We start from the raw sequence: 27,963 nt of genomic DNA, 5'->3' as shown, positions 1-27,963 counted from the left end.
GAAGCGAATCTAGCCTGGATCGTGACAAGGTTGAAAGACGTAAGTCTGAATTACGAAAGGGAGCATTACGTAGTTATAGACTTATAGATGCAATTCAAGCTAAGACTGGTCACTACGCCGCTTTGCTAATAACGATCTTGACGGTGAATCAGCGATGTTAGATCATAACTAACACATGCATGCTTCATCGAATGGAAGGCATAATGACAACATTTTACCCTAGCGGGGCATCGACCCAATTTACCACCACGGAGCAGAGACGAGGAGAATATTGCCGGTAGGTGTGAAATTACGAGCGCAAGACGCATAGCATTCAGTTCTCACGCAGAGTAGAGAAACTCAAAATAAGGCTAGGAGTTCAAAATCGAGAGAACATCTGGATCCTGCTCGTATCGATGCATTAGGACCCTAGCTTGAATCCCCAGCCGCTTGTAATCTTTGCCCTCACACTGGACCAAGTATGTAAGTTTCGTATATAGACACGCTTATGCCTTTTAGTGGAGCTAAGGGTTTGTTCTGAGGGTCCTGCGCATCGCTACCAACTGTGCATGAAATCTTGCTGACCACGGCCACGATGAATGTTTGAGTCAACGTACCCCTGTCCGGGCGAGAGCGCCCACTCCAAGCGTCAAACCAGTGGACAATTAGGTGGAGTGTGCCAGTAATTGTTAGACAGGAGCAGGGGACTATTCTTACAACCATGAAGCCTATCTGCAATCAAGAAGCTAAGGCGGCGGTAGAGTATGGGTGGATCAAATCGTCCAATGATGCCATATAGAAATGGCACGCTGTTGACCTTACATATATCCGCCGTCGGAGACTACGGGACGGGCAAGTGTCTCGGGTGGGGGATCTGGGTACCACAAAGCTATAGCTCAACTTGTTTCGTATCGGTTAATGAGTTCATGTCTCAGGGAAACCAGTCCTTTTGTCTAGTAGCATAGCCAATGGATTGCTGCTTTCATTGCTCTCAGTGTTGCGAATGTTAGCAATAGTTAGCGGAATACGAAATCGAATCCCCATCTACGGTACCATCAATCCTGCAATTGAAGTACAATTCACAGACTTAACTCTCTTCACGCATCTGCCAACAGCTAAAGGCTGTGCTCTTATTCGCTTACACCGTGTCCCATTTCAAAATGGGTTTTATAACCTAGTCCATGTTAGAAAATACAGAGTAGGTTCCAGAGCGCTAGCGAATGCATCCTACCTTTCCAGCTTTCAAATCAGCAAGCGCCTTCTCCATTTCCTCAGCAGGATAAATCATGGCCAGCTTCTCAACAGGAAACTTCCCGTCTTTATGCCACTGCACAAGCCGCGGGATTATCTAAATAGAAGGTCAGTCTCGCGCACTCCGAACCTTGCAGTACTCCACCTACCTCCTGCGGATCCGAATACGCCTCAATCACCCCCATAATCCTCTTACACCCCTGCATAAGGTCCAACGCATCAAACTCCAACTTTGTCCCCGGCGGCATCGCCCCAACAAGCGCAAGCGTCCCCCCATGTCCCAGCGCCCAAATAGCAGCCTGTAGCACACTCGGCACGCCCGTTGTGTCCAGAATATAATCTGCGCCTGCTGCAAAGCAACGACGTATGCCTTCTGCCAGGTCAGATTCCTCCTTCGTATTGAGTGTATGGCTAGCGCCTAGCTCGCGTGAAAGCTGGAGCTTTTCCTCCACGATATCCACCGCGAGGATCTTTGTCAGGCCAAGCGCTTTAGCCGCAAAGAGCGCTGCAAGCCCAACTGCACCCATCCCCATGATTACTATCGTGGAAGTCTCCTTCGGCTTCATGACATTCGCTACTGTCCCTGCGCCGGTTAGATACCCGCATCCAAGGGGCGCCAACGGGCCGAGGTCCTGAAGGTCAACGTCACACTTGACAACCGATCGCTCAGATACAATAGCCAATTTACTCAGAGACGATTGTCCGAAGAACTGCCCGTGAACCGGTGTTCCGTCAGGAAGACTAATTGGACAGCCTTTGGACGTATCTAGCCGCGAGCGGACGAAATTGTACTCTGTTGCGTGATGGCATGCGCCGCAGTTACCGTTAACGCAGGGTGGACATTCATAGCAGGATCGAAAACTCAGAAAGACAACGTCGCCTTCTTTCAGGGATTTGTTTGCGATGTTGGTGCCGAGTTGTCGGATTATGCCTGCGCCTTCGTGGCCGAGGACGGCGGGGAAGGATCCGATGGGGAGAAGGCCTTGTTGGGTGACGATGTCCTGGTTCGATTAGACCAATTGACCCAAATATATAGGTTGTATCTAAGGGTCAATGTATGGATATCAGACTCACTGTGTGACACAGTCCGGTATACTTCATCTCCACGAGGATCTCGTCTGGGCCGACGTCGTCGAGGATGACATCATGTAGTACAAAGGGGGCACCTTTCGACTCTACAACGTATGCCTTTGTTGGGATGGGCATGGTGAGGATTATCAGGGAGAGTGAAAACAGGAAGAAGCAGCGGGGGATCGGCAGCTGCAGTTAAGGTTCTCACTGACTCCTCCCCGATCTCGGCCCCGTTCCGGCCGGAGTTAACCCGATTCAGGATGTAGGTCATCTTATGTCTGATCCACGTCGCACTTGAGGGTGACATGTAGGAGGAGAATAAACGGCTCAAGGATGAGCTACCTGTAAAATTATTGCGAGCCACGGCCGTGGTTGAAGGGTAGCTGATTGAAAGCCCAAGGTTAGAGATCGAGGCCTTGAAATAAATCTACAATGGATAGAACTACTACATAGCTGCATTGAATTCCACTGCCGATCTACGATTCCCTGAAGCATATGATGATCCCCTGCTTATGTGTAAGGCATATGTTTATATAAGGCTATATGTCAAAACCCAGATCCATTCTATAAAAAACGACTAACAAAAGTAATCACATAATATGCCACGCGAGAGCGTAATCAGGACGATTGCGGGTACTCCTCTTCAGTAGCACTAACTCCCTGACAAGCATGACTTCCATTACTCAATAATCACTCTCAATTTCCATCTCCACGTCACCTCCCACACGCTGCTTCTTCTCCTCCGATCCCCCCTCCATCATCCTCTTCCTCTTAACCCCCTGCATTTCCTGGTACTCATCGTCACTATCACTATCACTCTCACTATCACTAAGACAAAGACTACCAACTTTCATCCCCCCATCCTCAAGCACCTGCCATTCCCAAAACATCAACGCCTCCTGCCAAAACCCCTCCTCCCAGATCACAGCGCCTTCAACGAATAACGCCACCTTGGTGCCTTCCATGTCTTTCTGCGATTTCGGATCCACCACTCGCTTCCCAGAACAGGTGATGCACTTTTGTCCATGCTCGGCAGGGCAGAGGGATCTGTTGCACCTACAGCGGACAATATGCTTCTCGGCGTAGCAAGGGAAGGTCGGACGGGCCTTGCAGACGGGGCAGAAGCCGGTTACTAGGTAGGTTGCGGCGGCATCGTTTCTGTGGAATACATGTGTGTCTTTGTTGAGGCCTGAGGTTTTGGTCATCTTGGATGTCATGGTGGTGGGTATTGGAATGTTTGTGATTGGTGTGTGTATTCAAAATCGGTTGTGGAGGGGATGGAGATTTAATGGCGAGGGAGTAGTGGGATTTATCTACAGCTCTACAAAGTAGTGTGTTTTGCTGCTGAATGAGCTTTGTTAGGATGTCATGAAACCCGATTCTTTTGTTTGTGGGAACATGTTTGAGATTTGGGATCTTGATTGTCAGATCTGGGTTGCCGTCAAGAATCAAAGCCAGGCTTTTGTTGAAGGCTCATTGAGCATCCCAGACGAAGCTATCCATTTAAGAACTATTTCGGCTCCAAGACACAACAAGGCAAGTCTCTCAAAGACCTTTCCAGCCCGACAAGGAATGGTTCTCAATCTCTCAAACATCTCCCTGCAAGTTCCAATCTCCCTCTCTCCTCTCCGATCTCGGCCCCGCTCCAGTCAGAGGAATCCCGATCACTGGTCCATATAGAACATCTTGATTACGATCCACGTGGTTCCATGACACTATCCGCGCTTGGGGGTGACAGGTGCGAAAGGAAAACAACCTCCAGGGATACGTTTTGACCGCTAGGTTCATATCACCCACATGTACTCATAACGATATCTATTAAACCATGTCCACTCTACAACACGATAGCAGAACAAGACCACTGGGCTTATTCTCCTAGAATGGCGTCAATCGCTCCTAGCGGCTGAGTTCCATCACTGAAAAGTCATTCTCAATCTCCATCATCACCTCATACTCAACCCGCTGCTTCTTCTCACCCAATTCGTCCTCCATCAACCCCTTCCTCTTCGTTCCCTGTTTAACCTGGTGGTCAACATCAACATTGTTGAGCCGCTCCATAAATGCCTCCCCCTCCCAGTACGACATCTCCCCTCGCCAAAAACTTTCCTCCCACAGCGCATCCCCCGAGAACGTTTGCACCGTTTCCCCATAAAAGCACCGTAACAAAACGTCCGGATCTTTTGGAAGCCTCGCAGAACATCGAAGGCACCCTCCATGCTCCACAGGGTACTGGAATTTATACCTATACGTTTCATTGATGTAGTGTAGCATTCGTTAGCTTGTAATGAGACTCGATCTCTTTACCTGTTTCGGATGTGTCTGAAATTTGCCAGATAATGTTTGTCACATTATGGTAGCCGCGTGATGATCAAAGACAGCCTTTGTGATCGGCCGAAACAGAACTATCAAGATCATGAACTCATTCAGCTTTGAGATACGACAAGCCAAGTCTCTCAATGACTTTTTTCACCATAACAAAGATCATAAATTGAAAGCCTCAGATATCTAAGCCGCCCAACCCTGAATAAACAACATCCTCGAACCCTTAGCCTCTCCTACCTGGATTCTCGGCTTCACACTCCCTCCACCAATCTAACCAAAACGAAAAGTCCCAGCTGTCATCTTCGAACCCTGCACAATGTATACTAGGACAGCTCTTATGCCAGGTGGGGCAGTAGCACTGCCCGCACGCCCGACACTGAATTATATGCTTGTTTTGGTAGCAGAGAGTGCGAGGCGCTGTACGGCAGATCGGGCAGTGACGAGCGGTCATCATCGGCGCGGAGTTGCTCGGAATGTTCATATTTGGTTTTCAGGATGTCGGTAATTTTGCTGGCTCTGTCTTATATCTAGAGACAGCGGAAGGGCGTCCTTATATAGGCGCGAATAATGCATGTTAGAGTCTAGATAGGTTTAAGGGCGTGTTTTGCCGGAGAGTAAACACAGATACGGTTTGAGGATTTAGCGATGTCTTTTGATGATACAGAATAGCATAGAGTGGATTCCATCTTTCATTGTTCCTTGGGCTCTTGGGGAGTACTATGCGACTGTCTTTATTTTCAAATCAAGTTCGCTTTGTTTGGCCGGGACCGCCCAGTGTGTATAAAATACTAGTGGAGGATGTGTGCATTATGAGTATGTGTATTTGAGCTGAGATATTTTCGAAGACCGCCATCAGTTGCACCCGCTAGAGTCTAACCCATTTTTTAGGCATTCGGCATAATCCTTCCTAGTGCCCAGAGACATCAGCATGGCTCAAGGCTATTATGATGTATGACTTTACTCGTTCAGTCCGGAAGGTTAGCTAGTAGAAATGCAGTGTTTGAATTCCTTGTAGGTAGTATTCAGCTGCAAGAGGTAAAGACATACATTATGTGATTAACGCTCTCGAAAGGAGTTTGCTAGAATGGTGCTTGTGGTTGTTAAAGTGAACTAAGGGGAGAATATTCCATCATGATTTTAGACAGCTAGAAGTACATGTGTGGAATGTATATGCACTGCGGGAACAAGGTCGGGAATAATGCATGTACTAACTATATATATGTAGCTGGAAGAAGAGGAAGAAGATCTGCAACGGCGTTAAGAGACGTTGATACAATACTAGACCAATTCATCCCTATATCATTTGAGTCATAAAGAAGCTAGCCGATAGGAACTTACTTCTAGCTGAGGAAAGGCCTAATCCCATCGTGATCTCACCCTTATCTCCATCTCCCCTGCGCGGCGCCCACCCGGCTATCAGCCGCGTTGAAGCCATTCGCCGGCTGGTTAGTATATGGTGGCTGACCCTATGCGAATCCTAGCTATTGTATGTTGTTTTGTACTCGCACAGCGAGCATCCGTGCTTTTTGCACCTGTTGCAAAGAGTAGGAGGCTACAGCGGAATTTTGCTCGCGAATTCCATGGCTGGGAAAGGATGCGTAGAGGCCGATGTCGATTTCGATAACCAGGGCTCGAGGAAGCAATCAAGCGTACCGAACCGAAAAGGGCCCTATGCAGAGGGTCTGCAAGCGAGCGCAGCTCTTCTGGGATGGAAGTAAGATCCCCCAGGGCATTGACAAAGACCGAAAGTTCTCCATGCTTTTTGCAGTAAGGCTGGGTCCCTCTGACAGCAATGCGTCGGATGGGTTGGACTATTTCTTCGCCACAGATAACGTTTCGGCGACCTTGCTGGCTCTCGATGCCTTGGTTCAGTCGTACGGCAAAAGGGCCGACTATGCCAATGTGGTGCTTGAGAGAAACGGTTGCGCCGAACATCTCTAGCGGACACTTGGGGGTAGAAGCTTGGTGCTTTTGAACGATATTCAGGATAAGCCCGTCATTTCTGCAGCTTCTGCACTTGCGTCCCAGTCGACCATCCCAGATCCGCTTCTATCCCACGGAGTAGATCAATAACCACCTGTCGCTCCTCGGATTTTTCTAAACATTGGCCGACAGCATAAAGCAGGGTAATCATCTGCACCCGTGCGCCGCTCTGCGGTCGACCGAGCGCAATTCCACAGATTTCGCGACAGCGATAATCGACCTCTTTAGTGAGCTCTCTATAGCCTTGTAACCGGTCAAAGGCCGTGCTAGATGGTAGGGCTTCGTCTGCAGGTCGGTTGAGGGAGAGAGCGAGACGCCCAAAGTGGTATTGCTGCATAGCTGCAGCGCAGGATGGAATACTGTAGAAAATTTCTGGGAATGGGATATTCCCTGACTCTGGTGTGGGAATTTGCTTTGGTTTGTCGAGTCGAAGACAGGGACGGAATGTTTCGGGGATACGCTCGACCCAGGATTGGAATTCGAAGGTGAGTTTTAGCCAGGTTGCGATTGTGGGTTGGGAGTCGGATGAAGTAGTTGATTCGTTTGAGCTTGATTGCTCGGAGCGGCCGGTCCACTGTTCTAGCTGTGACTTTTTGAAGGCCGCGAGGTAGTTCGTGAGTTTGTTGAGGAGCCTTGTAAGGACATTTGTTGCCATGTCCTCTTTGGAATATGTATTTGTTGGGGTGGTCAAGTTCCCTTGATCGTCAAGTGACAGTCCTGCGGCTCTCCATAAAGGGATGTCATCGGGGTCGATGTGAGTTGGCAGCCGGTTATAGTAGGAGGCGAGATAATCCAATCTTGCAAAATTCCAGAAAACTGCCGCTACACCGGCGGAAAAGCGGGGCGTTTGCCCATCATCCTGGTTGGTGAGACTTAATAGTTGAGCAAAGAGAGGCTTGACGCCAGCGAGGTACCTAGTAATGAATTAGCCAGGTGGATAGAACATCTGGGACTTGCACGCACGACTGCCATTTTTCACCCGGCTCGTCGAGAAACTTGTATATGGTAAGAATTGTTGAGCTCGCCAAAAGGTTTTCTGTTGTTTTCCACGCTCCATCGGCAGCCGCGCCCGTCTGCTGATCGCGTTCTCTCCGCTGCAGATTTAACCACCGGTTAACGATTGAGATTGGAGGTTCGAGGACGTCAGATGTTGACACAACAGCGTAGTCGGAAATAGACGAATTCATATGAGAGACAGCCAGATAATAGTAGTTGGCGGCTTTCAATGACCAATCTACCTGTTCTGTGCTGGGGTAGGTCTCCATGGTCGCTGGCGATGTAAACATTCCACCAGTGGCAGTGGACTTTACCCCCTTCATTCGTGCGAGGTGTTTTGCTGATAGTGCGGAAATCGCATATCGCAGCGATTGATCGTCAATTGCCCGTACCGGTACGTAGGCGGCAAAGAACTTTCCGGTGTCCGAGATGTCTAACCTGTGCGGGGTTAAAAGACTAGTCATATAGGAAGCCAAGTAACTGTACGCACCAGGATACCAGGTTTTCGCAAAAATGGCGGACCAGGAAACATGTCTCATGCTCCGTCCCTGTCATAAGCTCCGAGAAGATGTCCTGAAATTGTTCTCGCTCACCCCGCTCCGAGGGGGTTCTTGAGACTTGTACTGCAGCATGGGGCGAAGACTGGGGTCGATACTCGTAAGCAGTCGGTGGTTGATTGGTTCCTGTGCGCTCTAGGCCTGCAGGGGGCTGATAGTTACGAGGACTAGGTCGTTGCTGAGACAAATGGTAAGGTACAGCGGCAATATCTGACATCTGGCCAATAGAGCCACCATTGGGACCATCTTCGGCCGGCCGTGGCATTGAGATACTGGGCCATCCGGAGGTGCCGGTAAATGCTCCTCCGGAGCCTGAAACGTTGCCTTGGTGCTGAGGCGACTGCGGCTGAGACGGGCCTTGACTTTCTACCTCACTGCCTTCGTTCTGCCTTGGGCTAGAGGGGTGAGGTTTTTCCGCCTGATGTATGTCAGTAAACGGCTCGTATTAAAGATACAACCCGCTTACACGTTGTTGGTTCCTCGCAGTAGCAGGTTTGGGTATATTCTCCTGATAAGGAGCATATCGGCGCCTTACAGCAGCGCCCTGGTCAATGAATTTCCGAGTCTGGACGTACCCAGGACATTCGACGCCAGCTTCAGCACAGCGCTGACAATACGGCCGTGTTTCGTCGCACTATACGTGTTAGCAATCACTAAGATAGGAGGATATCCGACCAACCTTGATGTGTTTTTTCTTGCAGCGCTCGCACGCCTTGTTTGACGGGACTCCGGGCATCGTCGGGGCTCAGATTAAAGGCATCTGCGGGGTCGAATCGGATACGGGCAACAGCATTGCCAATCCTCGAGATGTTAAAGATAAAATTGAGGCAGTTTCACGTTGAATCCAGATTGATGGGGGCAATGTAGTTGATAACCTGAAGCCGGAAGTTCGGCACTGCGTTTGTCACGGCCTTGGCATTGTCGGAGATAGCTCGGAGATGGCGGCATCCCGTCTGGAGTCCGGATCAATGCTGCTCCGGGTCTTCCTTTTTGGTCTTCATCTTCATGTGGAATGGACTCCATCCAACTTCATCCCCATCGCCATGCTTCGCAACTCACTGTCGGGCATCTCTGCCAGTGCAGGCAATGCAGATGCATCTGTAGAAATTACACCTCTAGGTCCGGCCTCAACCTCTCCGTATTTACCATCTAGTCTCTCCACACCGGACAAACACTGGATATATAAACAATGGGTTGGTAAGTGACAGATTTCAACCTCTGCTGTCCATGGTACTTATCATCGCACAGTGTCCGGGAAGCCTCACAACTTTGTCTGCACACAATGCCGAAAACCAGACAACTTGATATACTGCGGATCTTGCTGTAGATCTTACCATCTATCCTGCCTGTCGCCTGGAGATCAACCCCTTCAATCAGACCAGTTCCATTGTCCAGGTTGTCGGACGGGGCATTTCGATCGCTCTCCAGCGCTGGATTCATCCATATCCCCCGCTGTTTCTCGAACGGGTACTCCATTTGTCCAGGGTATGGGTCGAGCGTTCCTCAGTCCTTCGAGGCTAGGTGATCCTGTCTCAGCACCGCACTCGGCGCCATGGAGCGGACAGACAACCGGTGCTTCTACGCCGTTCAATGATTATACATCGCGATACGAACCGCTTCCCGGCACCTTTGATCCTAGCATACTTACCCGTGCCCGACAATTCCTTCATGCTCATGGAACCTTTCCTGACGATCAAGAATTTTCGCCCGATCTTCTACTCAAACTTGGCTCCATGATGGCTGAACTAGAAGATCATCGCGAGCGTGCCCAGGAGCTGATATCAGAAAACGCACATCTACGTCAAGATAATGCGAACATCAGAGCGTATCTCGATTCGAATCTTGCGTCGGGGAGACCGCCCGCCCAGGCTGGTGGCGATCTATCCTCTATTGCCCGTCCATCCCCTGATACAACAGGGAAATCGTGGGATAGAATCCTGATGGACCTAATCTGAATTTTGGTTAGAGGGAAGCGTCATTTGGGGCTACTAACATGAGATTAATAATCACGTTTTGTCTGCCTAGCGATGAGGTGATCACGATTTGCTCATCGAATTTGCAATATGGTCGATGAGAACGATGTTAGGCGCCGTGGAGCGAGCTCAACAAATCATTTGTATCGTCTTGGTCACATTATGACAGACTGGTGGCCTTGTTAAATCTTCGTTCCTGTGTCACTGCGAAGTTGGCGCTATTGACGTCGGACAATGCGCTATCTCGTTTTCAGCCACCTCCTTGCGCATCATCAACAGACTGGCCAATGACAGGCGAGGCGCTGCACCTCCTCCAGATTGTCACATTCTGTGCCTGCCCCCACGCGTCGATCCCCCTCATTGCACTTTCAGGTCCCGACCTTGGATTTCGCTCGTCTTTGCGCGCCTGGTGACCGGCTCTTGAGGGCTAAGCACTACACCTATTCTTATTTGCGAAACCGAAAACCAGCCGAAAGAGCTGCAGTACCTATTCAAGTCTCGTTATGGCACGGTTTTTACCAAGCGCCCGTGGGAAGGTCGCCGCCGCTTTGCTGCTTTTTGTCAGGTTAGCATCGGCGCAAGATAGTGAGCAGTCGACTTTTGACGTCTTGGACTTCATAGATCCATTCATTGGAACGGCGAATGGGGGTACACTGTCCCATACCACTTGGAATGCGTTAATAGGCCTTCAACTAACAGCATAGGACATTCATTTGCGGGAGCGACAATGCCTTTTGGTAGGATTTGTTGTCCCTCCAGGTCAACTTGTTCTCACGTCTGCAGGTATGGTTAAAGCTGTCGCCGATACCCAAGGCGAAAACCAAGGCGGCTTCGCGTACGATACGACCCATGTGACTGGCTTTTCGCACCTCCACGACTCGGGGACCGGTGGAGTACGTTCATACCTTCGCAACAGCGGCCCAGTCCTGACAATTAAATAGGCTGCGTCAATGGGAAACCTTCCTATCTTTGTTCATCCAAGCTGTTCTGAGGACGACCTAGCAAATTGTAGCTGGAGGTCATCAGACAGGGCCGTAGCGTGGAAACGGGACTCGCCAAAGGCTCGCCCGGGCTACTTCGGTATTTCGCTTGAGAATGGTATTCATGCTGAGATGACGGTGACCAACCACTCCGCTCTATACCGATTCAGCTTTCCTGACGCTGTTGAGACGATCAGCCCCGTGATACTGCTCGACATTATTGACCTGCCGTTGTCGCGAAATAACGGCACAGCTTCTGTTGACCCTGAGACTGGCAGATTTACCGCGACTGGAAATTTCAACCCCAGTTTTGGTCTCGGCACATACGATGTTTACGTCTGTGTTGACGTTCAAGGCGCCGACATCCGTGATACAGGCACCTGGGAAAATACTACGGCTAGCGTGGGGAAACGCACTGTGTCAGTCTTAGCTGACAAAGAGCACCCTCCAGGTGAATTCTCTGCCGGGACATTTGTGAGATTCGACTCCGTCAACGCTGGCGATGTGATTACTGCGCGGGTCGGAGTCAGTTGGATTGGCGTCGAGAAAGCTTGCTCAAATGGCGAGAAGGAGCAGCCTGGGTTTGACTTTGAAGGGACCGTCGCCGCCGCTGAGTCTGCTTGGCGGAAAAAATTCGAAAATATCAATGTTGATGCCGATGGTGTCTCGGAGGAACTTCAAACAGTCTTCTGGAGCGGTGCGTACCGTGCCATGATCAGTCCCCAGGACTACACCGGAGAGAATCCGCTCTGGGAGAGTGACGAGCCCTACTATGATAGTTTCTACTGGTGAGACATATTGCATGGATTTCAGAATACTGCTGATGGTTCTAGCATTTGGGATTCATTTCGCGGTATTCACCAGCTGTTGACGTTGATCGATCCCGTCTCACAGTCCAGAATGATCCGAAGCTTAATCGACATCTACCGCCACGAAGGCTACCTGCCAGACTGTCGCATGTCCCTCTGCAAAGGGTGGACCCAAGGTGGCTCTAACGCGGACGTTCTCATTGTGGAAGCCTACTTGAAAGACGTGATAAACGTCGACTGGGATACTGCCTATGAAGCGATTGTCAAGGACGCCGAAGTTGAACCTCCTAACTGGAACATAGAAGGACGAGGCGGCTTGCAGAGCTGGAAGACACTCGGTTATATTCCCAAAAATGACGTTGATCCCGGCACCGAAGGCCTTCGAACACGCAGTATCTCCCGGACAGTCGAGTACGCGTATGATGATTATTGTATCGCGCTGATGGCAGATCGCCTGGGACATACAAGCGATCGTGATAAATATCTCGAGCGATCTCGCAACTGGCGCAATGTCTACAAGGAGGATCAAGCATCGTTTATAAATGGAGTTGACACAGGATTCACAGGCTTCCTCCAGCCTCGCAATGCCGACGGTAGCTGGGCGTTTCAGGATCCGATTTTCTGCAGCCCTCTCATGAACTTTACCTCCTGCTATCTGAACGAGAATGGCCACGAGACATACGAAGGAAGCTGCTGGCTATATACATTGTATGTTCCCTTTCCCAGCCTCAGCTGTTGCCGCTAATCTGTGTAGTTTCGTACCGCAAGACATGGCCGCCCTAATCAAAACACTCGGAGGCCCCGAACAGTTCGTGTCAAGAATGTCCTACCTACATGACTCCGGTATTCTCTACCTAGGAGACGAACAAGCCTTTCTTCCTGTATTCCAGTACCACTACGCTGGTAGACCGGCTCTCTCGGCCGAGCGCGCCCACTCATACATTCCATCGCAATTCAACACCACCCCGGGCGGCATTCCCGGCAACGACGACAGCGGAGCGATGGGATCGTTTGCTGTACTTAGCATGATTGGTTTGTTTCCTGTGCATGGCCAAGATGTATACCTTATCACACCGCCATTCTTCCAAGAGGTTAGTATTCGGAACGATGTGACGGGGAAGATCGCAACCATTCGCAACATCAACTTCGATTCCACCTACAACTCGATATATATCCAGAAAGCGACTCGGGATGGGGAACCGTGGACTAAAAACTGGATAAGCCATGACTTCTTTGCGCAGGGTGGTATCTTGGAGTTGGAGTTGGGGCCCAAGGAGAGTGCGTGGGGGACGAGAATAGAGGACCTGCCGCCGAGTATGTCGGAGTATAAAGGCTCAAGGGATGCAATGGTAGACCAAAGTGTGCCTGATTCTTAAATCGATGTCTATGGAATGGAGAGATAAAGCACTGTTCGCTCAGATGAGACTGACGTATGCCTTGCCGGAGTAAGTCCGTCCGAGCTGATCGACATTCCAGTCTGACTCGCGCAGTGGGGGCTCCTATAAATGAGGGGTCCCCGCACTTCCACCCATGACCCTCATCCTTCTTCCAGCCAGAGACATATTTTCTAGAACAGTAGGCCGTTTTCATAGACATAGACATGGCCTTCGCACGCCGCCTTGCCATTCTCCCCGGCGGTCTCGGTACCACCACCCCTCTCCCCTCACCATCCCCTTTCCTACTCCAAAGCCAATTCTAATTATTGAATTAACCAAACCAGGCGGCCTCGGCTCCTCCATCGGCCAGAAATTACGCGCCGAAGGCGCCCGCCTCGCAATCCTCTACGCCCCCTTCGAGGCCTCCCGCCGCGACGAGCTCCTAGCAGCCGGGTACGGCCGGTCCTCCTCCGCAACAGACAACATCCACACGTACGAATGCGACATCACGTCGCCGGAGTCAGTGAAGAGTGCATTCAAGAGCTTAACAAAAGACCTCCTGCCTACTCTCTCGATGGAGTACAGAAAGGAGAATGGAAAAGAAAAGCCCGAGCAGGAACTATACCCAAGCATCCTGGTCAACACAGCGGGCTACGTCTCCCTGAGCGACATGCACCTCACCCCGCCCGAGGAGACAATGAGGCATCTCACGGTTAATGTCTTTGGGCCGATGCTCTGCGCGCAGGCGTTTGCGAATCTTTATTTTGATTCTACTGCTGCCTTCTCTTCATCCTCCCAATCCCCCTCGAACAAAATAGAACACCCACCCGGCCGAATCGTCAACATCGCCTCGAAAGCCGCGCACGTCGCGCTGCACCAACACGGCGCATACTGCGCGTCTAAAGCCGCAGTCCTGGGGCTCACGCGGTGCATGGCGAGCGAGTGGGGTGGAAGAGGGATCACGGCTAATACGGTGAGTCCGACGGTTGCGTGGACGGAGTTGGGGAGGAAGGCTTGGGGGGCTGAGGGGGTGAAGGAGGTCCTCCTGGAGAAGATTCCGGTTGGCAAGGTCGTTATGCCAGGGGATGTCGGGGAGGTTGTGGGGTTTTTGTGCCGGGTGAGTTGGATTCTTTTGTTTTTACAATGGTTAACGAGGGGAGGATGGGGTGTTATGTTGTGGTGATTGTGCTGACTGACTGGTGGATGCTTAGGACTCGAGTGGGATGATTAATGGGGCGGATATCAAGGTTGATGGGGGGTATACCATTCGGTGATGGGAGGGTTATGGCTGGAAAGGAAGATATAAGGTAGCTATATAGCAAGAGTAGGAGTGAACTGTGCAAGATCCAATCCAATGGCATGTTTACTTATCTTCTCCCGTAACCCCGCATGGGCTCTCCCAGCTACTTATTTCTACCTAGTACCCCATAGTTTTCGCGATGGAAGAGATCTTCAACGATCAGGCAATCTTGCGGGTGTTTGCAAGAGAGGGCACCGGGCCTGAATACCCCTCTGTCAAAGATACGCGCGTGGCAACACTAGGCTGCGCTGAAGGGCTCGAATATCCCCGCTGCCAAACCGTCCCTATCGAAGAGCTCTGCGACTCAAGGCCAATTCTCAGAGTCATGTCTGTACTTAATCTGAAAGTTGCTGGAATGCTGTGCTGACCTGACCTGATGTCAGCTTTCCGAAACTGAGTCTGCCCAATACGCGATTTACCGATGGCTTGCTGTGGCTTGTCAGGGAGTATTCCATTCCGACCACATTTCTGCAAGGCGGGATTCGGTCTGTGGCACACTCCTTGGGGTCTACAGATACGAAGGATGGATATAGATGTATTGAGAACTCTCGCCCCACTGCCAGCACTCGTGCTTCACTAACTAACCAACGCGAGGCTGTTGGGTTAATTGTTTGAGCAAAAGCATCACAGTCACTGAAATCGCCGGGTCGGAACCGGTGGTCACGGACCATCGCCTGGGCGGACTAGAGAAACACCACGGTGACATGACCTGGTTCCGGTCAGGTTTCTTCCTGCGATGGCCATCAAACCCGCTCTCTCCTCCCCACGTAACGCTCATATTCTTCGGTGCATTATCGGTGATGGCCAGGTTTCAGCGGCTCACTTATAGCGCCGTCAAAGACGTTGCGGTGCGCGATCCAGTGAGCCTGCTTGTAGTAATCCTGCACTCGCTCGCAGACCCGATGGACCAGAACGTATGGGATTTATCGAGGGTTTTTGGGACGAACGAATTTGTACGAACCATTTCTTTGATGTAAAAAGGCTATCCAGTGCTAACAGTGCTACAGAAAGCACTCGAGATGGACAGCGATTGGTTTATAAACATGTGATATCTCTTCAAGAGAACTGCGACGCTATCTTACGAACAACAACAGCTCTTTCATCCTACCACTGAGATCTACCACCCGCCATAACAGAGCAAGCCAGCGTCGCCAGGGGAGCTACGCAGCAAGCTATCGCGCAGGTTGAAGTCGACTTTAACGCCATCAGCCTCCGGCTCAGAAGTTTAGCCAGACGCGTCCAAAATTTCATAGCTTTGCTGAGCATACCTTACGGGTTTGTCCTCAGATAAAGCAGCAAACATAGTGTCCGATTCCGTAGTCGTTCCACCTCGTCACCCAAGAAGCAAACGTCCTACTACAAGCAGACAGCAGTACAATGGCTACCATTGCCTTTGTCACTCTTGCGTTTCTGCCAATACATACTGTAGCGGTAGGCGATAGCTTTTCCTCACATTCCTTCTCTTAAAAGACATAGCATTGCTGACGGGTTTACCTCCGAGAGGCCATTTGCGGCACACAGTTCTTCAACGCCGACCCCGGCGAATCCGCATTAACCATAACAAAGGACTTTTGGGTCTTTTGGGCTGTTTCAATACCCATCACGCTGGCTGTGTTTCTCGGGTGGTATTGCTTCCTTCGAAAAGGGAGGGTCATGAGATTTTATACTGCTTCGACGGCGGGCATACGTTCGCTCCTGCCCTTGCGGACATGAGCTGTCTAAATGATCGTGGCTTTAAGCAAGTCTGACATCTATGAGTATCTCCGACCAGTAGGCTCAGGGAACTTGTAAACTCGGGCTGGTACTGCCAGGTATGGCACATGGCATAAAGCTTATGCGTAGCGTCTGTGCCGTGCGTGTGCCAATAAGGCTTAGATCTTTCTGTACCAAGAGACCTGCCTATCTCTTCCCACGTCAAACCTGGCGAGCACCGTGGTAGGGGTCACTAACCAAAACGGTAAACGCTTGTAGAGAGAAAGAGGCTAGTGGGTTGTATTGCCCTGGCATAACCGACGAGCTAATGCTGCGCGTCTCGTATCGCACTCTATTTGGCTGGTCTCTTCCTCGTGTTCGTCAATGTGAGCGAGAGCTCGGACGCGCGGGGCACGCGCTCAGCCTCATCGGCCTTTATTTATCACTCCAATACACTCCCTTATCAAGTACGCGGGAGTTGAAGACTTTTTGTCGATATTTCTGTCTTGGGTGCTGCACCTCCGACGTTCACTAAACCTTGCCATGGATCCCGCCGCCATCTCAACGACCCTTGCAACGATAGTCGATTCTTACGACCCCGTAAAATGCCCTTTCTATTTCCCGTATTGAAAGAAATCCAGACTAACCAGATCAATCACTACAGATCCGCGAGAACCTCTCCACAGCAAGCGAAATCTCCTCCCTTTCGCCTGCGCACAGAGACCAACTCACCCAAGTCTACCTCGCAGCCGACGACCTCGGCGACTCAGTCTCTCTCCTCTTCACAGCAATCGCCTTCAACCAAGAAGCTATCAAGGAAGCCAACATCGACTTAGAGACAGGGATATTCATAACCAGATTCGTCGAAGTCATCACAAATGTAGTCGCCAGCGTCAGAGACCTAGGCGAAGCCTTCTACGAGCTCAACGAGATAGAAGACGTCGACCCAGAGTCTCTAGCCGCTGTAATCGACAAGAACGCAGAGAGTACTGCACAGCTAATCGAGACCTGCGAATTGACGGCCCTGTCGATGGATGTGTTGCTTGCGTTGTTTCAAGTGTATGTTTCTCCCGCGCCCGGCCCCAACCCTAACATAACTTAGGTACTTCACCCATCCATGCTTTTGCATGAGTTTACCTAGAAACCACAACTTTCTGGACTGGCCTAACTAACACTGCACATTCAGCTGGATTGACATCTCCTACAAAGCCACCGACAAAGTCCTCGCTCTCTCCCTCGCCGTCCTGGCCGACACAATCGACTCCCTCTCATCCGCCACCACCCCCGCAAACAAGGACACAGAGACAGATACAGCCCCAGCCACGCCTCCCCTGATCACCCTCGCGAAATCTATTTACACCACCCTCTCACAGTCCCACCCGACAGCCTCAAACCTCTCCCTCGCAACCCCGGTAGAGATAACCCCCGCCGCGCGCCCCCTCCTGCACACAAACATCTGCACGGGCACCATCGCCGCCGTGCGCGAATTCCTAGACCTGGGTATCAGCCCCCACGCACCAGGCCCGCTAGGCGTAGCATACCTCGCCACAGCCTCTGTCTTCGGGCAGATCGAGATCATCCGTCTGCTACTTTCGCGCGGGGCCGACGTGAACGCGAAGTCGGGGGTGAATGGCGAGACGGCGCTGATGGGTGCCGCTGTAGGCGGGCATTTGGATGTTGTTAGACTCCTTGTTCAGGAGGGGGCGGATGTTGATGCTGTTTCGGATAAGCATGGGATTACGGCGTTGATGGGGGCTTGTGAGCATGGGCATTTGGGGATTGTAGAGTATCTTTTGCTTGAGGGGAAGGCGGACTCAGGGCTTGTGGATTGGCAGGGGGTGTCGGCGGTGGGGAGGGCTGTTGTGAATAAGCGGGGGGATGTTGTGCGGTTTTTGGAGGAGTATGGGGTTCAGGAGGATGAGGGATTGGGGGATGCGGAGGAGTTAAGTGTAAGGGAGTTGAAGGAGGCTGGGAATAAGGGGGTTGCGAGGGTCGTGACGAGGGATGGGGAGTTGAGGCTTGTGCATAAGAAGGTGGGAGAGGAGGATGTTGAGGTTTTGGCGGTTAGGATGAGGCGGGCAAGGTTGGAGGAGGAGGAGGAGGGTAGTGAGTGATGTATTTCTAAGGGGGAGTTTAAGGTAAGAAGCTATTGGGCTTACTCGAAATTTCTATACTCAGGAGTTATCGAATCTCTTTCGTATTGCTTCATATCAGTCTGCTATTACTGGAGGCCTGTCAACGTAGGGTGACGGGCACAAAGAAACAGTCCCCGGTGACTGATTACTAGTGTGCTGTTAACAACGATAGAGATGGTGTAATAGGCTGAGCTAGGGGGAATCCTTGTAAAATCGTTAGGGAATGATTGGATAGGAAGAAATTCGGCGCATACGCCCGATGGAAACGTCGGATTTAGCCTCGCCGAGGTCTGCCCCTCTCCTTCCAAGTTGCCCTCATTCTCATCTTTGCTGTTGAAATTTAGATTTGACAGACAGTCAAGATCTTTCAGCATGACGCAGAATATACCAGATGAAGAAAAGGTCTACCCCCCGGCCGACGTTCTTTGGTGGGACGCAAAGTTCTACTACGTCCTCTGTCCACATTGCGAGCAGACCCATCGGCACAGCATGAAACGAGCTGGTTCCAAGACTCGCAAACCACGTTGCGGTGTTAGTGAACGGTATCGCTGCCATTTTCCCATGACCGTCGAGGGCGATGTCGCGTATGAGAACAATAAGAAGCAAGCGAGGTACATCAACATCTGTCTGCTGGAATATGCAACCACACAGGCTGAGATGCTCCCGCTAGTGGAGGATCTGGTACGGAAGGTGAATCTTAGAGAAGCTCCGCAGGAAAGTGGTCATTCGGATCCATCTATCTCAGAGGATGCTGTTAAAGGCACCACCACGAGAGACCCCGATGGTGAACGTATTATTCGGCTTCACAGCGGCAAGAGCAAGACGTCAAGGACTCTGTTTGGCAGAACCCTAACCATTCAAGACGCGCAGTATTGCTTCTTTCGGCGGTCCCCTACGGACAGCTGTACGCTGCTTTTGCAAGGTCTAACTCAAAGCCAGACTTACACTATGACTGAGAGCTCGAAAACCATCGCGCGGCTCGAGAGGGGGGGCATGTTTCCGCCAGTTAGTGCCATGAGCGGATGGGCCGACAGTCCGATTGGCTCCCTCAGGTTGGATAATGGTGCGTGGACGAAGGAGGTCTTCCACATCAGTGAAGTGGTTGGCCATTACTTACCACCTCACGATCGCGATCAAGATGAACCACGGGGCCATTACTACGCATGCCATGCAGAGAAACAGTTAATTGCGTATTTTCTTGACCGGCATGTCTTCTTGCCACGGGACCAGGAGCCTAACCCGGAATTTGAAGAGAGGATCAAGGCTGTAGAAGACAGCCGCGAATATGAACAGCTGGTGTCGCTCCAGCACGAAAAGGAGCAACTGAGAGTGGCATCTCCTAAACATGAAACATGACAGCAGGAGTTCGAATCTGTTCAACAGAGGCTCCGGGCATTCAGAGCAAACCCCTTTCTTTTAAAGAGAGTCCCCGATTTGGATAACTTAGCTTGGCTCCGCCAGCAGAGAGAATGGCATACAGTACTTGGGAAAATGGCCAGGTCGCCACCCCCAGCCAGCCTCAAAAAGGCCGTCATCTTGGTTAGCTCTCCAGTCTGTGATGATTGCCAGGAATTCAAGGACAGTGTCAACGAGAGATTCCATCTGTCAATTGAGCTGGTCCATGTGTGATGTAAGAATGCAACCAACCGCGGTTTAACATTTATTTGTGGTTCTATTTGACATTTCCTGGTTGCGCCAAAAGTGCCTTTAGGGCTGATCATAATGACCCAAGTGAACTATCACAGTTAGTAGTACGTAAACATTAGCTATAGCTGCTTCTCTGCCTTATTCAAACTCTACTGATTCTAGTAGAGAATGTGCCGGTCTCTCTCTCTCTCTCTCTAATATTCACGTGTCTCTCGAATATTTCGTGATAATAGCCCTCACTATTCTCAGTATTATCTTTGTAAGGTTTATGGGCTGGGGGCTGTTCCGAGTATTGGGCTTATTGGCGTGGTTGTGAGATCGTGTTTTGCTGACTGAGGTTGCGAGGGATGTATTTGTGGAGGAGGCTCGTAAGTGGTGGACGGGGCTCTGGAGGCTCTCTTTCTTCGACCTCCTAATCCTCTCGTGGTCTACAGCAGCTCCATCAGGGATGACAGGAATTGGATTTCGTATAATAGGGAGCACCTAGTTAGTCTATGAAAGAACAACAGGAGTACAAAATGTATATCAAGGAAGCTACTGGTCCATTGAGGAGAATATATAGCCCGAAAGTACCACGCACAGCACAGCGCAAGAGAGGGAGAATTACAAAATCGAGTATCGCCCCAAAAACGCTTGCTGCAGACAAAACAGGTATAGATGTGCTATGTTTATGAAACAGAAAGTCCAAATACTCAGAAAGACGATTCATCAGGAAAATGAGAAAAGAGGGAAACAAATGCCTCAACAGCACAGAAGAAAGGAATGCGTCGTCACCACACCAAGCTCTTTCTTGTGTCCAGCATCGTTCAAAAGGGCTCCATGGCATCAGACACATATAGGCACAACCTCACCAACCCGCAATGAGATGCAAGAACAAAGGCCTCGTTTTAAGTTAAAGAATAGTGGCCCAACAGTATCATATTGGTTGGTCCTGCACCAGCATCTTCGGCCCTCGATCACCCGTACGAAACCGAGCCATTGCAGTACCCTGACCAGGGCGTCTAGTATCAATCGGCACAACGTATTGACGGATTGAGGGCGAATATCCCATCTCTTGAAGTGACGCCCGCATGATATCGACCTGGTCTTGCAAGAGCACCTCGCCATTGAATAAGGCGCAGACGATGGATGTAGCAGCCGTGGGAAAGTGGGCACGGTAACGGTCGTGTGTGCTTTTGACCAGTGTCATCATACGTCGAACGTTGCTGTCACCGGCGTGCGGGTCATCCGTAATATGTGGAAGAGGTGGGATATGGGCGAAAATAGCCCCGTACTGCGACATGGTAAGTCTGAGCCGCAGTAAACCATAACAAGTTTGAGACTGTTTCAACCTTAGTATCGAACGGACTCGATAACTATCACTACTATTATCCAGATGCTATCCATCACAGAGCAAAGAATGTCCTTTCCTACTTTTTCAGTCTAACCTCATGCGTAAACAGAAGCAAATGCTCCGCAATGCACAGTCCCGCAAAGGCCAGCGCCCCAAAACAACAAAGTCGCCAACGGAGGTCATCACGGAGTTTATGCTCTGGATGACGGTCGGTACAAGACCCCAGGCATCTGGCGGAGTCCAGTACTCCATCATTCCCTCAGCCTACCCTCCCTGTGTTACTCCTCTCGCCAGTCTAAAGAAGACCATGATCAGGAACCTGACGCTTGAGACTCACCACCGCGGGCCCTACCTTCCTGTGAGAGTTATGACCCCGACGGACAAGATATCTCCAGTTTTGGTCCTTGTCGAAGATGAGGATGGAGACGTGTTTTTTGCTGCAGATCCACCATCAAGTAGACAAGCTTCCTACACACGGACATATGGCTCAGGGGACAGTGATGGTTAGTCGTGAGCCTTATCTAAAGCTGATGTCTGATGAAGACTACGGTATACGTGTTGATCACCCATCGGACCTTGTCCTCTTGGCTGGGCGTGTCAAAATGGTGCCCGCTGTATGGAGAGAACAAGTCACAGAGCGCGACACTTCTGCAGTTGACTGGAAGAGGAAGGGTAATAACTATTTCAAGTTGTCACAGTTTTACTTGGCTATTGACTGGTAAGACTCTGTTCTCGTTGCAATTCAAGCTCACACATGGTAGTTACTCTGCCGCATTAGATACCACCCCCACGCCCGAAGAGTTCGTAACAATCAGGCTTAACCGTGCCCTTGCCTTCTCAAAAACCTACCAATATGACGCCGCACTCCGAGATCTTGATAACAACCGCCCCGACAGCAAACTTGCTGAAAAGGCTCTCTTTCGGAAAGGCCAAGCCCTGTATAACCTCGAGCGATTTGACGAGGCACACGAGACCTACGCAATCCTCTGCAAAGAATACCCCGACAACACAAGCGCCAAAATTGAGATGGACCAAACAAATGCCCGTCTCGCTGAGCAGAGAAAAGGCCAATACAACTTCGTGCAAATGCAGAAAGAAGCTGCGTCGATGCGCCCTCCGCATCTCGACCGCGCCACCTATGTTGGCCCAGTAGCCGTGCGAAACACTGCGTCCCACGGCCGGGGTCTATTCACAACCAAAAACGTCAAGGCCGGCGATCTGCTGTGGTGCGAAAAGGCCCTTGCACATGAATTTCATGACCCCAATGGCTTGAAGGGTATCTCCTGGGTCATCAACATGGAAACAGAAGACACGACCATCGGCACTCAGACAGGCCTTCTCGCGCGACTAGTACAGAAACTGTACAAGCACCTATCCCTCATCCCAAAGGTAACCGACCTCCACCACGGCTCTTACAAATCTGTCGACGTTTCAAGGACAGAGGGTGATCCTGCGATAGTCGACGTGTATGTGCAACCCCTCTAATGTGGATGTTCCCAAGACTAACCTATCCTTCAACCCAGATTTCTGATCGAACTCATCGCGACCCTCAACTGCTTCGGCTGCCCGCTCTCCACCCGCACCTCGCATCTCGACCTCATGAACAGCAACAACTCCAAACAGGCCAACGAAAGACCAAGCGACTCCTGCGGCCTCTGGATCCTATCCTCGTACGTCAGCCATTCCTGCCTCAGTAACGCTCGCCGCTCCTTTATCGGCGACATGATGATTGTGCGCGCCACAAGCAATATCCCGCGGGACACGGAGATTAGATTCCCCTATCTGAATTCCTGGCATGTTAAGCATGAGTTCAGTATTAAGGGTGCGGACTGCAAGGATTGGGGATTCACATGCGAGTGTGCCTTGTGTCAGGACAGGCAGAATACACCAAAGGCAAAGATCGCATTGCGGAAGAAGACTTCAGAGGAGGTGATCGATATCTTAATCTCTTCCTTTGGCGTTTCAGATGCAAATACAAAAAAGAATCTAAGGGCACACCCGCCTGTATCTCAGCTCGAGAAGCTCCTCACCTTGCTAGAAACTACCTACCGGCTACCCGCAATCGAAGTCCCTCGTTACACTCTCTGGACGTCTTATGTCAACTATGCTCTTCTCTGGGCTTCGCGGAATAACCATGCCAAGACAATTATGTTCGCAGTCAAGGCACTAGAGTGTTTAGGGTTCGTAATTGAAGGCGCGGCCCCTCCATATACTCCTTCCTCGCGGCTGAGGGTCAAGAGGTGGGGTCTGATAATCGACGAAACTATTGCCTGCTGGATGGTGATTGCGCGTGCGTTTGAGAATGCTGCGCCGGCGCTGGTAGAGCCAGCAGAGGGTTTTGCGCGGGTTACGTATAGATCGTGTGTTGGGGAGGATGGAACGTTTGGGGACAATTATTCGAGGAGTTCGGGGAGACTTGATGGGTTTGTTTCGGACGGGTTGGGTTTGTAGGGTGAGGTCGGACTTGGGGATTGGTGGTCTTGATCCATATTGAGTGTTCTGGTCCTGCTGGTGATGTGGTCTACCTGGTCTGGACGGCTGTAATCCCTATCACCATAGGGTTGTTAGTACATATCAAAAGTACAACCAGATCGAGGGGTGAATTAGACATCTTGGATCTCTAAGGCGTACTGCTATTCAAATCAGAGTCTCAAATTTCTCTTACTGAAGATATATCGTATCAGCCATGCTGTTCCTTTGTCCACTGCTGCTTCACCACGTAACTACGACCTCCTTTGTACTTTTTCTCTTTCTCTGCTTCCTCTTTATACGCTTTCAAGCCAGCCTGATGCTCATTTTGAAACTATATTTTTGTCCAATCTTTTCTGCTGCGATTGTCCTTCCGTTTGTTCCTTGCCCTTGTAAGAGGTGCGATAGGAATATATCTTCTACTTCTATCCCCACCACAGCCGCGCGAATTTACCCCATCATTCTGTGATACCCTTGGATAATAAGTTAACCCCCGACGAGTCTCGATATTACAGTTCTCTTGCCTGAGACCTCAACCAAAACGCCCACCCGCAACTGCACCACCGACATGGACATAACCCGACGCAGCGCAAGAGATCCCCCAGGCCCCCAGAGAGCCCTCTCTCAAAACGGCCCGGTGCCAGCGATATCAAATCACGGCTCGAACACAGCCATAAGAGGGTATGATTCCGCACCCAACATCTGGAAAGCATCGGCCCTAGGGCCCAGCAAGTGCCTCATCAATTCTCTCAACAAAGTGCTGATCAGCAATCTGCATCTCATCCGTAACCACGGGTGGTACGTGCTGCTGCGCGCGGTGACCCATCCCACAAAGACAGGTATTGTCAAGGTAATCGTCTCGGATGAATCCGGTGACTGTGTGATCCTACACCTCCATCATCAGGTCGACGAACTCTCGACACACGGGCATCTATCGCAGGGGTCGGTGATGGTTCTCAAGGAGCCGATTTTAACGCGCGGCGGGGGCAAGAGCAGCGACGGCACCAGAGACTACCTTGTCATTACCGTCGTCCATCTCTCGGATATCGCCTTACTATCTGAGTATGCGGCTTCCATTCCCCGGCTATGGAGGATCGACGTCCCAAGTCGGGAAGACACCCCCTCGCATTGGAGATCCAAGGGTGATATTCTTTTCCAGAACGGCAGCTATCAGCTTGCTATTGCCAGGTATTTACAATCCATCACCTATCTTTGCTTTTTTTTTTCCCTTATTGTCCAATTCCTTCTGACTAACTACCTGTTTGCTGTACTATGCAGATACACCCGAGCGCTGACCCGCTCCCCCTCGGCTGCAGAATGCCAACAGATAAAATACAACCGCGCGATAGCGCACCTCCGAATCGGAGGTTTCGATGCCGCAATCCTTGATCTCAGCTCTGTATTCACGGACCCGCGGCTCAGGGACCGTGCTCTTGCTGCAAAGGCGCAGGCGCTGTACGATCATCGCCGGTTCGAGGAAGCCAGCCAGGTCTACCATGCACTATGGAGACAATTTCCGGCTAGCACAGATGCCAGGGATAACGTCTGTCGAGCAATGATAAGACTTAAAGAGACCAAGATGGGTGAATACGTTTTCAAGGAGATGCGAGAGAAGGCGGAGAAGATAGCTCGGGTGATGGAAAAGCAGAGCCAGCATGAGAAAGGTGACCAGGGCCCGCATCCCGATCGCGCGCTAACACTAGACCTAGACTACGCAACGTTTGTTATGGCTGTGACTGTGAGAAAGACCCCGGATTGCGGCAGGGGGTTGTTTGCCGTCAAGGAGGTCAAGGCCGGCGATCTGCTGCTCTGCGAGAAAGCGTTTGTCTATGTCATGGGCCATTCAAGCACTGCATCTCATGGCCTCCCAGCTTCTGAGACAACGAGACCGGACAGTGCAACAAATGCGGGAGCAGACGCACTGCTACAGCCCGCGCTCACCTCCCAGGTGATCCAAAAACTGCACAAGAACCCGTCCCAGGTTCCGGCAATCACGAACCTCTACAGTGGACCATCTGAGCAATCCCGCGCATGTCAGAGAGCGGATGGCTCGCTGCTAGTTGATAGGTAAGCTCCTCCTTTACCTACTGTACACTACTTCCCTCATGTCCATTTGCTAACCTAACCCCGCTCTATACAGCAACCACATCCAACGTATAGTCTCCCACAACGCCTTCACCCGCCCACTCAACTCGTTCTACAAGCAGAGCGCCAAAGCGCAAACGCGACCTGGTGAGACCAGTGACGCAGTAGGATCAACATACGGCCCCGAACCCGAACCCGAGCCCGCGCTCGACCTCGACCTCGATGCGAACACCCCCCGCGCCATCGGCCTCTGGCCAGTAGCCTCTTACACAAACCACTCCTGCTTCCCGAACGCTTACATCTCCTTCATCGGGGATATGCTGATCCTGCGTGCTTCGCGGCATATCCCCGCGGACGCGGAAATCACGATTGCTTACGCGCGGCCGCTGGAGAGCGGGGATATGGTGGATTTTCGACACTGGGGGTTTGAGTGTCGGTGTGCTGTTTGTGAGGACTGGGAGGGGACGGGTATGGCGAAGATCAAGAAGAGGAAGGAGTTGATCAGGGATGCGAGGACAGTCTTGTCGCGGTGGACGGGTGGGGATTGCGCGGAGGCAGAGGGAGACAGCGATCGTTCATCGGGACGAGGGGTAGCGGAAGAGGTGCAAGTGCAAGAAGCAAGTGTCCAGGCTCCAGAGGATGGTCGGAGGAATAATACTGCTGCTTCTACCGCTGTTCCTGGTGCTGGTGTTGGTACTGTCCCTAGTGCTCCCACTCCTCTTGTCAGCTGCCCTCATGTGCTCCCAATCTTCAGCGCCCTTGAATCGACCTACCGCCGGCCAGCGGTATCGTTCCCTCGCCCCGCCATCTGGAGTCTCTATAAGAGCTACGCATCGACCTGTATCACGAATCGACAGATGGAGAGAGCCGTTGACTATATTCTGCAGGCGTTCGGCTCCCTGGGATTTATTATTGGCGGTGCACGGCTTCCGCCAACACCTGGTTCAAGTCTCAAAGTTGAACGATGGGGAATGGTAGTTGATGAACTTGTTGGGATGTGGCTGATGCTTGGTGGGATTTATGAGCGGGTTGCACCGGGGTTGGCGAGCGGGGCGGAGGCGTATGCTAGGGTTACATATCGGATTGTTGTTGGTGAGGACGAGACGTTTGGGGATGTATATGCCAGAGGGTAGTGAAGATTTGATGGGTTGCTATAAAGCGTAGATTGGGAACTAGATAAATATACCTGGGGTTGTTTGTGAATTTGTGATTTTTTACTACAGTTTGAATGATCTGCAATAGTATTCTCGAGCGCAGGGAGCGCATTCTCCCAGTGTCAAGTCACAGTTTTGTGGATGGGCCAATTTCGCAACATGCAAGTCTGGACATATCATCACTCAGGTTACAAAGTTTCTCTGTCAGATTCGATCCGAGATTTAAACCGTGCAGGAGATTAGGAAAGCTGAGGGCGAGACTAACCATGGCTCGTGGCAATATATGTCTTGAGTTCTAGTGGAACCGAGTGTGATTTAGAGTGCAAGACCACCTCTGCCATTCCTACAGCCATCTACATGCCCCTAGCAAGCCCGGAAACTCTGCAAATGCGCGCCCAACAACAGGGCGTAGGACCGTACCCATGCCCTAGACCAACCGACTGTAATGAGGAAAGAAAGTGATTGGAAACGGATGTCCTCGGGCAAAAATTGTAAGCACCACCAAGGCACCGTGTCACAGACAAGTGTGGAATATAGAGGACCAGTCATAATTCAGTGGTGGATTGCAGTGACACTCTGACAGCAGAGTGGATTGCACGAGGCTGACGGCGCCAGCGTTGATCAAACTCTTTGTTTGATGAGACCGATCTAGTCCCTTCACTTGACTGTGATGCTGTACTTCATGTTAGAAGCCGTGGCTTCAAGAACCAGCTATCTACCCATTGTCTATTTTCAGGCAACGAGAGACTACTCTGCCCAAGTGGCATCTAGATATTAGATAGACTGCATCTCACGTCAGCGATTAATTTGCAATTGAGGCTCGTACGACAGGACCTGGGAAGCTTGTGCGG

The 27,963-nt window shown here is 51.0% G+C and overlaps 10 protein-coding genes across 10 annotated transcripts; 6 read left to right on the top strand and 4 right to left on the bottom strand.

Moving 5' to 3' along the window:
• Positions 1 to 964: 964 nt before the first annotated feature.
• BJY04DRAFT_228225 (NAD(P)-dependent alcohol dehydrogenase) lies at positions 965 to 2,436 on the bottom strand (the record flags this gene model as incomplete). Its single annotated transcript, XM_073718791.1, has 4 exons — positions 965 to 1,153; positions 1,211 to 1,327; positions 1,380 to 2,231; positions 2,305 to 2,436. 4 exons carry the CDS (start codon positions 2,434 to 2,436, stop codon positions 1,118 to 1,120), a joined length of 1,137 nt encoding a protein of 378 aa, XP_073570382.1. The 3' UTR covers positions 965 to 1,117.
• A 548-nt stretch (positions 2,437 to 2,984) lies between these two features.
• On the bottom strand, positions 2,985 to 3,518 carry BJY04DRAFT_219038 (uncharacterized protein; the record flags this gene model as incomplete). The annotated part of the gene is made up of 1 exon (XM_073716469.1): positions 2,985 to 3,518. The coding sequence occupies one exon, from the start codon at positions 3,516 to 3,518 to the stop codon at positions 2,985 to 2,987; it is 534 nt and encodes a 177-aa protein (XP_073570381.1).
• A 3,073-nt stretch (positions 3,519 to 6,591) lies between these two features.
• Positions 6,592 to 9,101, bottom strand: BJY04DRAFT_71749 (uncharacterized protein). Its single transcript, XM_073720928.1, has 5 exons — positions 8,839 to 9,101; positions 8,626 to 8,793; positions 8,093 to 8,577; positions 7,570 to 8,040; positions 6,592 to 7,520 (listed from the first exon to the last, which is right to left on the bottom strand). The coding sequence occupies exons 1-5, from the start codon at positions 8,893 to 8,895 to the stop codon at positions 6,620 to 6,622; spliced, it is 2,082 nt and encodes a 693-aa protein (XP_073570380.1). The 5' UTR covers positions 8,896 to 9,101; the 3' UTR covers positions 6,592 to 6,619.
• Positions 9,102 to 9,171: 70 nt separating this feature from the next.
• On the top strand, positions 9,172 to 10,398 carry BJY04DRAFT_71734 (PHD finger protein). The gene is made up of 2 exons (XM_073720927.1): positions 9,172 to 9,356; positions 9,408 to 10,398. The coding sequence occupies exons 1-2, from the start codon at positions 9,203 to 9,205 to the stop codon at positions 10,112 to 10,114; spliced, it is 861 nt and encodes a 286-aa protein (XP_073570379.1). The 5' UTR covers positions 9,172 to 9,202; the 3' UTR covers positions 10,115 to 10,398.
• A 57-nt stretch (positions 10,399 to 10,455) lies between these two features.
• BJY04DRAFT_191037 (glycoside hydrolase family 92 protein) lies at positions 10,456 to 13,475 on the top strand. The gene is made up of 5 exons (XM_073711582.1): positions 10,456 to 10,869; positions 10,916 to 11,025; positions 11,074 to 11,900; positions 11,946 to 12,629; positions 12,676 to 13,475. Exons 1-5 carry the CDS (start codon positions 10,860 to 10,862, stop codon positions 13,295 to 13,297), a joined length of 2,253 nt encoding a protein of 750 aa, XP_073570378.1. The 5' UTR covers positions 10,456 to 10,859; the 3' UTR covers positions 13,298 to 13,475.
• Positions 13,476 to 14,736: 1,261 nt separating this feature from the next.
• BJY04DRAFT_219033 (uncharacterized protein) lies at positions 14,737 to 15,646 on the top strand (the record flags this gene model as incomplete). The annotated part of the gene is made up of 4 exons (XM_073716468.1): positions 14,737 to 14,924; positions 14,981 to 15,132; positions 15,192 to 15,550; positions 15,605 to 15,646. The coding sequence occupies 4 exons, from the start codon at positions 14,737 to 14,739 to the stop codon at positions 15,644 to 15,646; spliced, it is 741 nt and encodes a 246-aa protein (XP_073570377.1).
• Positions 15,647 to 18,796: 3,150 nt separating this feature from the next.
• Positions 18,797 to 19,780, top strand: BJY04DRAFT_219031 (uncharacterized protein; the record flags this gene model as incomplete). The annotated part of the gene is made up of 1 exon (XM_073716467.1): positions 18,797 to 19,780. One exon carries the CDS (start codon positions 18,797 to 18,799, stop codon positions 19,778 to 19,780), a length of 984 nt encoding a protein of 327 aa, XP_073570376.1.
• A 1,207-nt stretch (positions 19,781 to 20,987) lies between these two features.
• Positions 20,988 to 21,353, bottom strand: BJY04DRAFT_219030 (uncharacterized protein; the record flags this gene model as incomplete). The annotated part of the gene is made up of 1 exon (XM_073716466.1): positions 20,988 to 21,353. One exon carries the CDS (start codon positions 21,351 to 21,353, stop codon positions 20,988 to 20,990), a length of 366 nt encoding a protein of 121 aa, XP_073570375.1.
• Positions 21,354 to 21,501: 148 nt separating this feature from the next.
• Positions 21,502 to 23,855, top strand: BJY04DRAFT_207990 (TPR domain protein; the record flags this gene model as incomplete). The annotated part of the gene is made up of 4 exons (XM_073713931.1): positions 21,502 to 21,804; positions 21,848 to 22,122; positions 22,166 to 22,870; positions 22,928 to 23,855. The coding sequence occupies 4 exons, from the start codon at positions 21,502 to 21,504 to the stop codon at positions 23,853 to 23,855; spliced, it is 2,211 nt and encodes a 736-aa protein (XP_073570374.1).
• Positions 23,856 to 24,441: 586 nt separating this feature from the next.
• BJY04DRAFT_219028 (uncharacterized protein) lies at positions 24,442 to 27,091 on the top strand (the record flags this gene model as incomplete). Its single annotated transcript, XM_073716465.1, has 3 exons — positions 24,442 to 25,061; positions 25,152 to 25,940; positions 26,014 to 27,091. 3 exons carry the CDS (start codon positions 24,442 to 24,444, stop codon positions 27,089 to 27,091), a joined length of 2,487 nt encoding a protein of 828 aa, XP_073570373.1.
• Between the last annotated feature and the right edge of the window lie 872 nt (positions 27,092 to 27,963).

This window comes from Aspergillus karnatakaensis, assembly GCF_047715665.1.
Source record: "Aspergillus karnatakaensis strain CBS 102800 unplaced genomic scaffold BJY04scaffold_29, whole genome shotgun sequence".
NCBI lineage: Eukaryota > Fungi > Ascomycota > Eurotiomycetes > Eurotiales > Aspergillaceae > Aspergillus > Aspergillus karnatakaensis.
This window is presented reverse-complemented; position numbering and strand designations above follow the sequence as displayed.